Source organism: Poecilia reticulata, chromosome 19 (assembly GCF_904066995.2).
Source record: "Poecilia reticulata chromosome 19, P_reticulata-male-v2, whole genome shotgun sequence".
Lineage (NCBI taxonomy): Eukaryota > Metazoa > Chordata > Actinopteri > Cyprinodontiformes > Poeciliidae > Poecilia > Poecilia reticulata.
The window spans coordinates 4,155,507-4,172,671 of record NC_088848.1 but is presented as its reverse complement, the minus strand read 5'-3'; the positions used below and the strand labels follow the sequence as shown (position 1 = coordinate 4,172,671).

General features: G+C 39.6%; 1 protein-coding gene and 1 long non-coding RNA gene across 3 annotated transcripts; one reads left to right on the top strand and one right to left on the bottom strand.

Annotated features, from left to right (window-relative positions):
* Positions 1–848: 848 nt before the first annotated feature.
* On the bottom strand, positions 849–17,022 carry vwa2 (von Willebrand factor A domain containing 2). 2 transcript variants are annotated; one of them, XM_008436690.3, is made up of 14 exons: positions 16,832–17,022; positions 11,416–11,477; positions 9,391–9,465; positions 8,523–8,656; positions 8,322–8,431; positions 7,586–7,783; positions 6,838–6,971; positions 6,563–6,692; positions 5,994–6,049; positions 5,804–5,911; positions 4,698–5,279; positions 3,234–3,785; positions 2,770–2,892; positions 849–1,147 (listed from the first exon to the last, which is right to left on the bottom strand). In XM_008436690.3, the coding sequence occupies exons 2-14, from the start codon at positions 11,465–11,467 to the stop codon at positions 1,017–1,019; spliced, it is 2,385 nt and encodes a 794-aa protein (XP_008434912.1). In that variant the 5' UTR covers positions 11,468–11,477; positions 16,832–17,022; the 3' UTR covers positions 849–1,016. The 2 variants fall into 2 exon arrangements, with proteins under 2 accessions (XP_008434912.1, XP_008434914.1); XM_008436692.3 differs by lacking the exons at positions 6,563–6,692; positions 6,838–6,971.
* LOC103481290 (uncharacterized) lies at positions 9,474–10,859 on the top strand. The gene is made up of 2 exons (XR_536258.2): positions 9,474–10,420; positions 10,664–10,859. It is a non-coding gene; the product is annotated as an uncharacterized LOC103481290 (long non-coding RNA).
* Positions 17,023–17,165: the final 143 nt, after the last annotated feature.

Genomic DNA, 17,165 nt, shown 5'->3' with positions numbered 1-17,165 from the left:
GGACTTTACTGTGTCAGGCGGCTCCCATTTAAGTGATGTCTTGATTGAAAATAGGTGTGGCAATAATCAGGCCTGGGTGTGGCTAGAGAAATTGAACTCAGGTGTTAAAAACCACAGTTATAGTATATTTTAACAGGGGGGCAATCACTTTTCACACAGGGCCATGATGGTTTGGATTTTTTTTCTCCTTTAATAATAAACACCTTCAATTACAAATTGCATTTTGTGTTTACTTGTGTTGTTCTTGACTATTGTTTAAATGGGTTTGATGTTCCGAAACACTTAAGTGTGACAAACATGCAAAAAAACAGGGAATGAGGAAGGGGGCAAACACTTTTTCACACCACTGTAGTTTTAGCTTCACCTGGGTCAAATTCACTGAAGAAATGCTACATTTCAGACAATAAAATGTTTAGTTTCTTAGTTAAAAATTTACTTAAATTATTTGTTTAGTTGCATCTTCTAGTACTGTATAAAAAAGGCGTAAGTGGCTAAATAAAACTGTGTAATGTTTATTTTTTTATTCGATTAATAGAATAATCAATTACTAAACTAATTGTTGGGGGAAACAGACAGAAATGTGGGGTACAAACTCGCACATCACATTTTGTTAATGGCCGCCCCAAAGCTGTGACCTGAACCCTGCTGACATTTTGTGGACCGTCGCTGTAAATCAGGTCTGTGCCAGAAAGCCAACCATATTTAAACGTTTAACAGTCATAATAAGAAGTGGTTATTTATATTTATCCAGCCATAATTATGTTGTGTAAAGTTGGGATGACGCTCCGTCGTGACTGCCTGAGCTGAGGTGAAGTTTGGGGTTAGGAACAAAATCAGGACACAGGTGATGTTATTAACAGAGTTTATATTTTTAAACAGCACAATTATTATTCAGTCAGTACATAAAGGGATAAAAAAAACTTTACAAAAAGTCCAACTTTAAATACTAAAAAAGTAAACATCAGGTTTTCCCGTACTCCAAAAACATCCCTGGTTTTGTGTGTTTTTTTGTGTCGTCAGGCAGCGTGTCTCCGGCGGTGAAGTTTGTAACGACGCAGGAGTTCCTGGTGGCTCTTCCTCTGTCTGCTCTTCTTCCTCAGACCAGCAGGCTTTGGAACATCCCCTCTGGATGAGTTTTTACCGCTTCCTGAAAAGAAAGAAAAGCGCAGAGCAGGTCTTCATATCTGCAGTCAAGGCCAAAAGTTTTAGCTCCATCAATCAATCAATAACATTTTATTTGTATAGCACATTTCAGCAGCAAGGCATTTCAAAGTGCTTTACATAATTAAAATAAAAACAGCATGTAAACAGTGAGAAAGAGAAAAGATTTTAAAAAAGATTAAAACAAAAACATCCATCCATCCATTTTCTTTACACCCTTGTCCCTCGGTGGGGTCGGGAGGGTTGCTGGTGCATCTCCAGCTAGCGTACCGGGCGAGAGGCGGGGTCACCCTGGACACTTCGCCAGTCTGTCGCAGGGCAACATAGAGACACACAACCATGCACACACACACTCACACCTAGGGGCAATTTGGAGAGGCCAATTAACCTGACAGTCATGTTTTTGGACTGTGGGAGGAAACTGGAGTACCTGGAGAAAACCCACCATGCACAGGGAGAACATGCAAACTCCATGCAGAAAGACCGGGGCCGGGAATCGAACCCAGAGCCTTCTTGCTGCAAGGCAACAGCTCTACCAACTGCGCCACTGTGCAGCCCTTAAAACAAAAACGATAAAAACATTAAAACCTCAGAGTTTTAGTTAGAACGCCATCTAACAAGGGTTCTCACACCTAGGTTTTTAGTTGCAACTGGGACTCTAAACCTCGTAGGACTTTAGTTAAACGTTGTTTAACTAGGACATTTTCTGATGGGCTTTACATCATTAAAACGTAAACAGAATAAATAAATAAAAAGTAAAGATAAAAACATAGAAGACATCAAAACCGGCACTCTAACCCTAATTTAGCCATAAGCAACTCTAAACAGGTGGGTTTTAAGTAGAGATTTAAAGGCACCCAGTGTTTCAGCTGTTTTACAGTTTTCTGGAAGTTTGTTCCAAATTAGTGGTGCGTAGAAGCTGAATGCTGCTTCTCCTCGTCTGGTTCTGGTTCTGGGGATGCAGAGCAGAACCAGAAGATCTGAAGGGTCTAGACGGTTGGTACAGCAATAACAGATCTTTAATGTATTGTGGTGCTAAACCGTTCAGTGATTTATAAACTATCAACAGTATATTAAAGTCCAACACATATATAATCTGGAGGAGTCGGGAATTTGAAGTATTTTCCATTTCCAGATGAGTTATTGACCCTTTACACGTGACGCCACCACTTCAAAACTCTACTCACTCTTATATATAATATGTTGAAGAATTTGAGAAATAATTAAGAAGTTCATTCACTGCAAAAACACAAAATCTTTCCAAATATTTTTTGCCTACCGGTAGTTTCTAGTACAAATAGTACACTTGAAATAAGACCCAACTAACTTACAAGTAACTTTTCAGTAGATTCATTTAAGTCAATAATTCCTCAATACTGATTTAAAAAAAGTACTAGTTCCACTAAAAGATCATTTCACCGATTCTTTTCCACGTTTAAGTGAAATGATTTGGCTACTTTTTTAATAAATTTAAACAGATTATTAACTAAAAACAAGCTCCTTACTTGTTAGTTTTGTCTTACTTCAAGTGTACTGAGATATTTGCATTAGAAACTAGATCAAAAAAAAGATTTAGTCGGGGTTTTTTGCAGTGTTAGCAGCACTTACGTCTTTGGCAGTGTGGCCCTTCATAGCCGTGGCACCGACACCTGAAGCTGGCTCCTGAGAGGACGCAGATGCCGTCATGCATACACGGGTTTGGCTTGCACAGGTTCACAGGTTTCCTCACCTCTGACAAAAACAAAACGACTATTTTCATGCAAGCAGATCAGAAAAGCAAGTAACTTGGCATTTTTAGGTGGAAAATGAAGAAAAATAGGTATAGTTTCATGCCTGTTGTAGATATTATTGTAGTTTTTGCATAAGAACTTGCAGAAAAACTGCTTATTGCGTCCATAATCAAAAACATTTCCGTTTTCTGTTTCTGTTTTGTTAGAGCCACAGTGGAGGGAGGGTAGAGCTGCATGAGGCTTTATAGCTTCAAGAATTAATCATGCAAAATTCAATAATAGTGATTAGATCAGATCTGTTTTAGCAGCTTAAGGTGAACAAATGGTTTTCAGTATTTTTACCTGAGCACACCATCTGAACCAGCACGTCCTCAAAGTACTTGAGATCCTCATAACTTGGTGCAGAAATCATGTACTCCTCAGAACCTGAGATCATCAACACTTTGTCTCTCTGCATGTCTCCAATGCCGACCACAAAAACCGAAACTCCGCTGTCTCTTATCTTCTGAGCCGGGACGACGGCATCGTCCCCGCCCGAGCCGTCGGTCACCACCACCACGGCCTTGTTGACGCCTGGCCTGGCGCCGTTGGCTACGGTCAGGACTTTGGAGTAGATGTGGAGCAACGCCGCGCCGGTCGACACCCCGCCGCCCATGTAGCTGGCTTCCCCCACGGCCTTGAGGATGGCAGAGCCGGACTCGTGCTCGTCGAGGCCAAAAACGGTGGTGGCTCTGCGGTTGTAGGCCACCAGGGCGACCTGAGCCACGTCGCGGTTTACGTCAAACTGGACGGAGATGCTTCGCACAAAGTCCTGCAGCGTGGCAAAGTTCTCGCGGCCGACTCCAACGGAGGCATCCAGGGCGAACACCAGGTCTACCGCCTGACCCAGACATCCTGGAAACAAAAGATGGAGCATTTAATATAAACATGAATACACAAACCTTCTACCTACAAAGTTTATGTAGCTAGAAATGGAAAACTGAGGGGAGACTCGAGTACAAAACTGTTCGCAAGCTGGAATCAATGGATTAAACATTAAATCAGTGTCACCCCATATTCAGTACATTAGAAATATATATGTTTATTCATATGTTTACCAGCAGTGAAACATGTGAAACAATGTGGAGGTTGCTGTGAAATGCTTGAGATTAATAACACTGATTTTATCTGGACTTAAAGCTGCATCATGTATCTTATAAAAATGTTATTTAATTTATTTATTTTTTGCATATTTAACCCAGTTTAACGGCAGAATGTACAGAAAATCTGGAAAAAAACAAACTAGCTCCTCCACCTCCTCTTAGTGCTGCCACTGCTGTATGTAGAAAAGCATCACTCCCAGTTAGATACAGCCAATCAGAGCCAGAAGGAAGGTGTTAAAGCTGCCAATCATGCTCATGTAGACGCTGCTAAATGTGCTAATGGCCATTAACTAGCTTAGCATTTGTGTCATGCTGTGATGTCAGGAATAACCTGAAGCATCGTAGAGAGCAAAGTTGAGGGTGTGAGCAGCGCGTACTGAAGCATGATTGACAACGCTGAGACTCCTCCAGGCTCTGATTGGTGGTTTCTGTAGTTAGCACTGGGAGAAGGCAGAGGAACATTTTTTTTTTTCTTCACAGATCATGCGTTTCATACCACACTGTCATGACATGATGAGAGTTTTAAATAAATAAGCAAAAAACATATTTTTTAATAAAAGTTTAATAAATAAAAGTTACGTTTCTAAATTTCCCCCCCCCCCCAAAAAAAAACAGAACATGTCTAGGCTTTTTGCACATCTTTACCTTTCTGGGCAGCGTTTACCTTGCGTGTCGACGCTGCAGATCTTGGCCTTCAGCTCCGGTATCTTCCCGATGAGCCTGTCCGGCGACGAGTACGTCAGAGTTCTCTGAGGATTTCCTGTGATATTATTCAGCTCCGCCTTCAGTCTTTCCGGCCCGACCCCTATCAAGAAGATCTCTCTGTCTCGCGCATATTTTGAGGCCTCCACCACGTCATCAGCAGCAGGTGTGGCGGCGAGCAGCACCACCACGCGGGGGAGGTCATCCGAGACGTCGGCGAACACCGGCTCGCTCACGAAGCCGTGACGGGTCACATGTCGGAGCGCCTGGCCCGTCAGGGTCAAACCGCCAGGTGGTTGCAGAGCATCCACAGCCTTCAGGAGATTCCGGGTGTTTCCGTTAAATCTCCCAACCTGGGCTTCCACTCTGGTCTCCCCGCCGAACACGGCCAGGCCGACTTTACTGGGGCTGTCGGAGCCGATGACGGCCTGCAGGAAGCGCTTCAGGAAGGATTTGAGACGGAGGAAGCCCTCTAAAGTGAGCGTCGCAGAGCCCTCCAGCAGGAAAAGCAAATCAATGGAGCAGTCCAAGGACAAAGCAGGAGCTGGGGAAGCATCAGAGGTCAGAAGTAACTAGTTACTTTTATTTGAGTAACTTTTTTACGGGGCTGCTCTTTTTACTTTTACTCGAGTCATTTAATTATGACGTATCGCTTCTCTTAGTTTTCTACCCACTGAATGAAAAACAGACGTGTTTTAACCAAACATTCACCAGACACACACCTGCAGTTTTTGTAAAAGTTTTTTAAGCTTTTTTTTTTTTTTTTTTTTTATTGAAAGAAACCGATTTGGAAAAAAAATATTTTTTCTGATTTTGTTATTTTCTGATACATGAATTATTATCATATTTATCCTTAGAATACCAAAATTTCCACTTAACTTTATATTTTGGTCCATTAGATTATGTAATTTCTAAATATTTTTACCAAATATTGGGTACTTTCTACTTTTACTTGAGTAAAAATACGTTGACATAGTGTTACAATCTTCAGGTACTTCACCCACCTCTAAGGATTTATGGTTAAATTAGTTTGATAACAAAAGACTCTGAGCCCGGGATTTTACTGACCACAGTGTGGGTCTGATCCATAGCCCGGTGGACACACACAGTGGTAGCGCTCTAGACCTTGTGATACACAGGTTCCCCCGTTGAGACAGGGCTGAGAGTCGCAGGGATCTAGTGATGATGAGGAGAAGGTCAGCACCATCGAGGAGGGTAAACAGCAGCAGGAGGCAAAGGAAGGAGAGGATAAGTTCACCTGAACAAACGGTCCTATGGCAGACGGTCTGGTGTGTCTTGTAAACTTTACTGTACCTGCAAAACAGGTACACTTTGATTAGTTAAAGCAGAAAGTTTCTACGGAAGGAGAATAGGGCCCCTGGAAAAAACGAACTTTGACTTTTGAATTAATTCAATTCACAAACAATTTATTGATCCCAGATGGGGATTAAATGTTGAAACTCGTATTAACTCAAATTCTTCAGAGTTATTGTAGATGGTAATGGCAGGAAAGATGTCTTGTAGCAGTCTGTGTTACAGTGAATTTGGAGAAGCCTCTGACTAAAGACACTTAGTCAGAGGCTCAAAAGCAATTAATTAGTGGATTTTATTATGAAGGCTGAATAGAAACACAATTTTTATTTATAAAACTGCTTAAATAATTTATCCTTTTCGTTCCAACACACAATTACAGATGACTTTTCTTGAAATTTTAAGGAATAACCAGAAATATTTTTCAAGCCTATAATTACGGTTCTCAACAAAAATCAAACTGTGAAGAGTTTTTAAAATTATTTTTATTTGAGTGAAAAAAGTTTTCATTCTTGCCTGTAGAACGGGCAGAGAGACGTGTATGGGGAATATCCCTTGGAGCCTTTCCAGCACATGAAATTCCCCTGCAGCTCTTTCACCGTCTCCAGTGTCTTCCTCTCACAGGGGAAGGACTCGGCCTGACAGCCTGCAGGACAAGACGGGACACGACGAGCGAGAGAGGCGAAACACCGAGGATCGGTTGATGAAAGGGAGGAAACGCAACGACGGATCAAACCCAACCAAGTGAAGGGAAAGGTCTGTAGTGATTCATATTCGGAAACGACTCCCACCTGCCGGTGTAGCGCTGCAGAAAGACAGCGTGCTCAGCGTCGTGGACAAGCCGTTAACGGCGTCGTGGAAGTGATCGGCCAAGAAGACGTGACTTTCCACTGGCTCACTGGCAAGAGAGTGCAACTCTTCCCATCTGTGAAACAAACCGAGTTAGCTGGTTTTGAAACTTCATCGCAAATTATCGCACGTCCTTGAAAGTGTCTTTGCACGCGATGGTTATTTTCCTCCAACTAGTTGAATATTTTTTACACCACATAAAACTTTATGATCATGTGCAAAGCTTGCAGTGATCTCTTTCCAAGGTGAATATAGAAGTGGTTTAAAATTAAAGGAAAACTTTTAGATAAGAGAGAAAGGTTTGTTTTAAAAAAAAACCAAAAGCAAGAAGCACAGCTGTTCAGGTGTGTTGTGAGGAGTTAAATCTTTGTTTTTCACTATTTAAATAAGTAAAAATATAAAAATGAAGGTTTGATTATGTTTTCTTTTATGAGTTTTTCTACAGACACACTGATAAAAGTTGAGAAAAATACACAGGAAAGATTCTACACTTTTTTCTGATTTACACTTTGTGCTCTTTTCTTTGGACAGAAATTTAAATATTTCTCTATTAGTTTTATCTTGTTTTTTGCTTTTTTCGTTATGTTTTTTTTAAGCATAGTGTGTGTTTCTTTTGTACTTGTGTGTGGAAAGGTTTAAAAAAAATGACTTTTTTTATGATGATGATTAATAAATAATCATTATCCTTACTTTGGGTACCGCAAACCGACGGCAAACAAAACGACGCCCGTCTGCTTCAGCTGTGCAGCGGCCTGGACCACGCTGCCCTGAGACCGGCCGTCGGACAGGAGGATGGCGACGCGCGGGACGCTGGAGGAGTTACGGCCGCCCGGAAAACCTTTCTTCAGGACGTATTTCAGAGCCTGGCCCGTCTGGGTGCTGCCTCCTCTGAGAAGAGAACGGTTTAAACAGAATTAATCAAGTTTAAATTCAAAAATACTTTTTTTTTTATCCCAAAAGGGAAATTCAATAAATTCAGGTTTTCCCACATGGATCAGCTGCTCCCTGGTGTTAAACCATGCTGTTGCCATGGTTACGTATCACGACAAAATAGCAAAAATCAGGCCAACCACACAGAACCCAAAACAAACAGGTGTCCAATAAAAGCTATTTTCTTCCAAAAAGCAGGAGTGAATGTTTGAAAAAAAGAACAGGCCGCCTTCAGTGAACAAAAAGACACATCAGCATGTGAATATGCGTCAACAGGAACCATGAGGCTCAGATACCAGAACATAGATCGTTTTCTTGACAAAAACAAAAAAAAAAAGACTTTTGTAATTGGAAAAATGCCAAATGAATGTGTGGCTGCTTGCTGGCGACACAAAAAAAAAAAAAAGAACAGAGTGAGGACTCTTACTTCCTCCAACTCAGCTGCTATCTTTGCTTCTAGGGAAGGAACGGAGGCAAACCAGAGGTTTTCACACACCTGTATGAAATCTTCTTCAGGTGCTTCTTCAGCTCCTGCTTGGTGGAGAACGAGTCCAAAGAAAACTCGAGGCGAGGAACGGAGCCAAACTGAATCAAACCGACTCGCACCTGCACCCATCCAGAGCAAAAAAAAAAGGGATGTTGATCAATTTTGATGTAGAGCATGAGGAAGTAAACAAAGTTTGGATGGGAAGCAAACCTTATCCGGAGCAACGGTCAGGGCTTCACAAAGCTTGACTGCGTAATGCTTGGCCCTCTCGAAGGTCCCCTTCCCGATGCTGTAGGAGCCGTCCATGAGGAAGAGGACGTCTAAGACTGCTGAGCACTGCATCACTTCCCATGAACACAAAAAACACACAAAAGTAGTTTCCATGTAGACATTCCTGCATTAAATCAACTTCCTCACACATTCGTGTTCGTTTCACGGTCCAGTGAGCCGAAACGCTGCCGTTATTGTGCTGCTGGCGGTAAAGAGAGTCTTCAACATCGAGGCCACTGGGACATTTTGCTCATTAAATTCACTTTTGAATCAATTTTCACATGTTTCAGTAGTTTTAATTATATAAATAGAGCTAATCTTAACAGTATGATCAGAGCTTTCAATGCTGTACTAAGTTTAATTCACAAAAAGTATTTTCCAGTAGATTTTGTAGATACACTTTTATTTTCTTAAATATGTTTTTATTGACCCAAATCAGCTTATTTATTAAATAAAACAAATAGCAGCACAAAAGCCAGAAAAACTGAATGAATTATTCTTATTTGACGACAGATGAAGGTGTCAAGAGTCACCTGAACGATGGAGCAGAGGGAGAAATCGCTGGCCCTGTTTTTGTCTCTCATCTAAACTTGAATGCCTCTTTCTGTATTTTTTTTTACTTGTTGCTTACTTTTGAATTTGAGATGCGGTTTTGGTTTTGTTCTTGCATGTTCAAAACTTTCAAACTTCTCTACAAATGGCATTTTAATTGGATGCCATTCAGCTCAACCTCCACGTTTTGTTCTCTACATTTAAAGGTTTAACATTCACCACATATTTTTATATTTTTACTGCATTAAATACTCACTTTCTGCTGCCGAGTTGATTTTTGCTATGTTCTCATGGCTGGTCTGGATCTCCTGCACAGAGGCCGCCTGTGTGACTGGGAGGGACATGGGACATAAAGGTAAGGATAAAAATCAAACTTTAATTTGAACATGTAATATAGAATTAAAACTCATTAGATATTTGTGTCTGAACCACCATTTCCCCAAAATGGTGACACAAAAACACTGTCTTGGAGTTTTTGTGTCAAATTTGTTGAGGTCTGAATAAGGATTGTTGAATTTTGTGGTGCGATGGTTGGTTTTGCGGCATCTGAATCGTGTCGTCACAGTTTTGGAGCGAACGGTAGGAATGGCAAAGAGAAGCAGGGAGCGAGAGATCCGATTCCTCGGATAATCGTAAATATATTCCGTACTCGATTACCAACATATTCTTTTCCGACAGACCTAAATGATATTTTCCCATAAACTGCCATATAATTTTGTTTCTTAAGGGTATGCAGGTGAAAAACTAATCAAACTCAAAACAATCAAACAGAAACCAAAGTGTGGCTGAAAACACAGGAAGTCTAGAAAAACAGCCTGAATAACGGGGACGACTTGGAGAAAAGCCCAGAACAATGAACAAAGACAAAGATCCAACAGCGGGAAAAGCAAGGAACTAATAAAAAGGAGTATAACTGAGCTAGCGGCTAGTGGTAAAAGGAAAGAAAACACATTACATAACAGTCATGATGACAATAATAATAATGTCTGACTGCACTGTCCATGACATTAGTCTTCCTAAAATGCCATAAACCATCAGTTCAGGTGACTAGAAGAGCCAGCGACAGTTAGAGGGAAGCACCACCAGCAGCGGCTCCGACCTCTTCCCCACACTGACCCCGATTCCAACATCATTCAAAGTGGAAGCTCAGGGGCCGCGGCGGGCAGCTTTGTCACGGTCAGTGAGGCCTCAGAGCTCAGAACAAAAAGCTTGTCTGTTCACCGTCTGTCCTCTTGTGTCTTTAATGTCTGCAGAAATAATTGCAGTGGATTTCACATCAATTCCACGTAAGTCTGGGAACTTTGTGCTCTACAGTTTTACCTTTAAAAAAAACACCTTTGTCCTACATCCAATTTTCTAGATCTGAATTATTTCTATGTTGGCAGCAGACTCACAGAAGAGGGTCTGGTTTTGAAAAGTTCAAAGTCTTCAAATGACCCACCATAAATTCTATACCTGCTGCTAAAGCTGTCATTTTTTAAAACAACTTCAAGATTATATTCGGCTCTAAATCCCTCCTTTTCCCTCAGGCAAATACCAATATTGAATACTTCTGGAGCTGCGAAGATGAGGCAAAATGTTGCTTTGTCACTTCTGTAACTTCTTTGCACATCTTGATATCAAAAATGTTGCTCAGTTGAGGGAAGGTAAAGGTAGCACACTAGCTAACAGCAAAGAAAACTGACTCTTTTTTTTCTCGGAAAACAATAAACGTGCAGGAAATCATCTGAAATGTGATGCAGTCTTTAATGATTTTGTTGTATGACCTATCCCAGCATCAAACTTTATTCCTGACCTACTTTGGTTTTTTTCTTGGTCTTCATGATGCTGTTTGTTCTTTACTATGCTCCGACATGATTCTGTTTACTAATTGGGTGATTTAATCAGGAAGGGCATTGTTGTACTAGATTTTATTTTGTGGTATCAGAGTAAATTGGGTTTGTACATATGCACTTCTTTTATGATTTGATGAAAAACATCCAAAATCAAACATTTATTACTCTTTAGCGCATGATAGCATGCAGAAGAAGCAATTCCACTATTTGGGCCAAATACACATCTTGAAGTTGCAGATTATTTCTCCTGTTCTTCAGAAGATTGTCACCATCAGTGACATCACTGATGGTGACGTCCACATCAGTGGACATCAGTGACGTCCACATCAGTGGACATCAGTGACGTCCACATCAGTGGACATCAGTGACGTCCATGATGTAAACCATTCCTCCGTTAGGATACCAGACAATAATAACATGTAAAACATTATAATCCATCAACCAACCTTGAAGGAGCAGGAAAATGAACAGAAGGACAGCGTTCATGTCACGGTACATGTTGGGACACCTGCAGTCACAAACAAGAAAACATGATGAAAGCTCAGAGAAATAAACATAAAATAAATGTTTTTGTTCTTTCTGAAACCATCACAGTACTATTAGCATGACTTTCTCAATGAAATCTACAAGTAAAATTAACCAAATCATTTCATCTCCCTTCATGTGTGAAAAAAACAATTTCAGCAATCAAAGCTGACTGCTTACAACATTTCACCCACTAAAAAACAAGAGTAAGCACATGAAATTGTTTTGACTAGGCCGTAAAGCGGGAAGAAGGTTGAATCTGATAAGCTTGGGGGAAGGAGTTCTGAGGAATGCGTGTGAAACAGGCATTTAATTGGTGAGTTAGTGTAAACAGCACCTTGCAGACCTTGTATCCTCGACCTTTTTCCACATTGTGTGTATTTATTTGTTTTCTAGACAGACAAAAATGTAGGTCACAAATGTGCATTGAAAATGAAAGAATTTAATTTTGTTTTTAAATAAAAATAGGGAAAAAAGTGAAATGCTTTTGTATTTGTCTCCTCTGAGTCGGTAATCAAATTTTACAAAGTGCACAACTAACACTACTTAATAAAAACACAATTTTACTACGAATACATTTTACTATATCGCCACAATATCTTAATAAGAATAAATAACATGACTTGGAATTAATGAATACTAAAATCAACAGTGTTTTTTTGCTTTGGGTTTCTTACAAACCCTAAATAATGAAGCTATTATAGAAGATGATATTTACATCTTAACCAATTTTTATTGAAAATCTTGTTTAAGCCATAAACTACTCAATGACTTCACCCTCTTATCTTCAAAAGCATTTTTTATTTTTGGCACTCAAAAAATTCAGTTCTTCACAAATTGATATTCTTTATACTATTTGCTAATTATGTGACTTCTAAATATAGTTGGTGGCACTGGATTATATTTAGGGGTCTCTGAGTAACAGGGTCTGCATCACCACACCTTTTACACTTGAAAAGATTTTCTCCGTCCAATCTGACCGAGTTCGGGTCAGAAGAACGAGCCGAAAAAAATCACTCTGAACATATTCATAACTGGCAAAGACGTACAAAATAAGTCTGTATTTAACACCACTGTTTTAGTTTATTGGTCGTATTTGTCTTACACTACTACTTGTTGGATTTTCACATTTAATTCCAATAAAACACACTGAAGTTTGTGGGTTTTAAAGTGGAAAAAAATGTACAACTATTCAAACTCACAGTAGATTTTTGTCTTGTATTTACTAAGATGGGTTTGCGCTATTAAAAACTTTCCCCAGACTTGATGGATCATATCTAATAAAAATATAACATGAACATATTTCATTCAGGAGAACTTCCCTTTTTTACTGAAATACAGCTGAACAGGTTAATTTGGTGAACTGGTGGATGGCAGAGGGACCCAGAGGAATGCTTGTGAAGAAGCTGCCAACTTCTAAGACAGGTGTGTGTACTGTGTGTGTGTTCATATTCCTTCTACATAGGCACGCCCATCTGCCTCCCACTGCAAGCGTGCATGTCTTAAACTGCTTCTCCAGTGGAGAAAAATGAAATCTCTTGTCATCAGGTCGTAGCAGAGAGTTTTTCCACGGTGCGTCCATGTCCTGTGACGATGCTTATCGTCTCTGGTCTCCTCGGCTAGCCGTCGCCACGTCCGCTATGCAGATCTCTATCGGAGACATTGAGTCTCCTCTTAAAGCGACGTTCCGTCCTGCACACAATTCTATCTCTGTCTCAGAAACACACACACACACACACACACACACACACACACACACACACACACACACACACACACACACACAGGGCCTCCCTGGCACGTCTGTCCTCTTTGCCTACCTCTGTGTGTTCAGCTGAGTGGCAGCCAGGATATTATGGCCAGAACGTATCAGCAGCCGGAGTTAATCAGACGTAATCTGCAGCTCCTCAAACTCTAATGTGTGGCCAACAACGACCAGAAAGTAAACAGAGCTGACAGATGGAGTTATGCGGTCGGGTTGTGAGCTCAGCTAACTTTCTTTGCTTAACCTTTGTAATCCAGTCAGGAAGGGGGGAAAAAATGTTGTTTATACTTTTAATTCTGCTTTCTAAGCACAGCCAGTTACTTTTTCTAGTGTCGTTTTTGCCTGTCACAAGATCACTGAAGTGCTTCAGAATAAAGTGTTCAAAGACATGAGTGATTTCCAACTATTTTACCATTTTATCAGATTGTCAAAAGCTTTAGGGAAACAAAAAAGATTCTAAACAAATCAAAAGCTACTGTAATAGTAACCACTATGAACTTTTTCACATTTTAAGTTGGGTTACAACCACATAGTTATTAAATCTTTAATATCTGAACGATAAGCAAAAAAATGGAGTTATGATCGTAATGCATGATGCTGCCACCACCGTGTTTCACCGTAGGGATTGGACTGTCTTTTCTGACCTTCCAATATTACACAGTATGCTAATAAATACTAGCTAAGTACTAATAAGGTAATTTAAAAAGGGAATTGAGCTGCAAAAACACAAAATCTTACCATGTATTTTTGGTCTACTTCTAGTACACTTGAAATAAGACAAAACTAACTTACAAATAACTTTTCAGCAAGATATACAAGCTGCTTTTAAGTAAATAATTCCCTAATAATTACTAGTTCTTCTGGCAGATTACTTCTTACGACAAGACATTTTCCCATGTTATAAGTAAAAAAAAAAGCCAGTGAATCTGATACTATTATCAATATTAAGAAATTATTTACTTAATATAAGCTCTTATATCTTGCTGAGAAATGTTACTTATTTCAAGTGTGCTAAGATATTTGCAGTAGTAACTACAGCAAAAATACTAAGATTTTGTATTTTTGCAATGTGGTTTCCCTGGTTAATGTTAGATTTCTTCCAGTTAAAAATTATACACACTTGTGCTTGTCAATCACATAAAATCACAAGAAAATATATCAATGACTCAGGATGCAGCACAGGGTATAAATACTTTTGTGCGGGGCCATAAGGATGATTTTAAACGACTCTGGAGTCGGAAAGTGCCTCCACACTGTACACTGTAATTAGGAAGAAGTGCTACTTCTTGAACAGACTTCATAGAAAACCCAGAGAACCAACCTGTATTTGTGGCGCGTGTTACTTTGGGAAACATCCTAACGATTTCAATTATTGTAGGTTGACTCAGCGGAAAATAACCACATTTAAAAACAACAAAGACGAGCGTGGAAGTTCTTTTGTTTAGCGCAACATCTGTCTGATTAAAAGGTGCAGCTCTAATTCACGGCATAATAATGTAGACCGACGCCCGTGGAATGTGTTGCAAAAGCAAGGTGGAAACCACACACAGAGAGGGATCAGAGCGCAAGGGGGAAACTCACAGAGGGTTAAAATATATATATATATATATATATATATATAAAAAACTTCACATTGAACTTAGATTCATGTAAAATGTTCAAATGAAAAAGTTGTGTAGAATTCTTTGAAATTGGATCACAATTTTAGAAATTTAGGGTTGCAGAAAAAATCACATAAAATCCAAAGAAGATTCAATTGGTTGAGTTGAACTGTTGAAGAAAAACATTGTGCAACTTTGCTTAAGAAACAGAAAGAATATTCTGCTTTAATTAATTCACAAAATCATATAAAATCGCCTGGAAATTAACTTAAGGAATTTTAATAATTTTAGCTGCATAAAAACAAGGATTTTGAGCAATTTTTATGCTCCAGCTGTCAAACTAAAATAACTAAAACACAAATATGCATTTTGACCCCCCCCCCCCTCCCTGCCTGGGGTGTTTTGTTTGATGTTGATTTTCATGGCTTTACCTTCTGGTTTGCAGGTTCAGGTCTGTCATAATTGGGTCATATGTCACGGGTCAGCACCAAAATGTTAACAGGTTATGATCGGACAAGCCACAGCAACTAGTTAACTCAATCAACTAACCAACTTTATTTCTGTAACTTTTTTTTACCCATTCAATTTATAATGTTTAGTTTTTATTCTATGCATGATTATTTTATTGTTATTGTTTTGAATTCGGCAGTAAAAATGATGGCGGCAGCAATCCGCCAGTGAATCCCAGCGCACTAGTGTCACGTGATCAAAGGGACTTAATTTGATTGGCTAAGAGCCGCTTGACTCGATACGTTGCTAATTGTTTTTAGCTTGTGTCAACAGGAGGTCGCCATCTTTGCAGGGAAACTTTGGAAGGTAAAGTTTTGAAGATTAACTTTTGCAGGAAAAATTTTTTGTGGACAAAATTGAAATTGAATTACATTTCTATGCGATTCTTAAAGTTCGGTGCTGATGTCCAACTCATCTCCTGTATCATAATATTTCATAATCAGGCCTCTGCAGAATTTTACAACATAACAAGGAGGTAATTCAGCTGCTAATTCAGCTGAGTTGGAGCAAAGAAACATCTCCAACATGCAGGAAATCTACTTTTGTTGAGAATTGTTGCTTCTCCTTCCCTGTCAAGCAATTTTGTTGGAAAGTGACACAGTGTCATGAGAGAAAACCTTAACAATTAAAATGTTCCTCTTAAAGTAGCCATCCTGCCTTTCTAATTCAAATCAGCTCCTCCCTCCACAGAAGCCCAGCTTATGATTGACCTTGTTTGGTTTTTAATTGTATTTATTGGTATAATTAAAGCAGACCATGCATTGGAAACTTACAGCTGAAAAAATTACCTGATTTTAAATGGCAGCAGTAAAACTTGAACCTCCTCAGTAAATCTCCAGTCTCGCCTTAGTGGACATTTTAAAATGGCGCAAGATGAAATACAAGTTTTTCAGTTTGTTGTTGAAAATGAGAAGAGACAGAAAAATGTGTTCATTGTCGCTGCATGACTGATTGAAGAATGTAATTGATATTTTTGTGATAAATCTTAAAAAATATGGGTCATACTTCCAAGAGGCGAAGTTGGAGAAAATAATAAATCTTTTTCGTTGACTTTAATCTCATTATTTTTTTTAAATAACTTATTTTACTGAGCATGTTGCTGCAGTGTCTGTGTACAACAAAAATCTGACAATTATCTTGTTAGCTTGCATTGCTAACAACATTTAGCCCAACTACCAAGCAAAACAACTGATTTTGAAGTTTGTTTTGATATCCAAATCCAAATTTCTACTCAAGAGAATTAAAGAATAGCCATCAGTGATCACTGTCCTCCACTACACAACCGTCAATACTTGAGTTCCACTAAGGGCAGTCCATGTACCACTAGTGGTACGTGTACCACAGTTTGAGAACAATCACTTTTAAAATACCAGGAAACGCATCGCTGCGCTCTACAATCCATCCGCGACCACCAAGCGATCAAAACTGAATTTACTCCATTTCAGGCTAATGTATCCTCACCTTGCGCCGCGCCGTATCCACCTTGTCTTCCAGAACTCCTCTGTCCGTTGCTGCTACTGGGGTTTTTGCGCTTCAAAGAGCAACAACTGCACCTCCTGCTAATGAGCACCTCCAGTGTACCTGCGTGTCTCCTCTCATCCCGCTGCGTAAAGCCGGGGAAGGGGCGTACCCAAGAAACACGAACCAACTCCCTGCCTTTTGTTTTTTAATTGTGTGTTAAAGCGTAACAGCGCGTTGCTTTTTCTGAAAAGTTAATATCCAGTGATGTAACTTTTTAATCTTACCATAAAAACACATTTAGACATAGAAGTATGGATTTCTATAGCAGAAATAC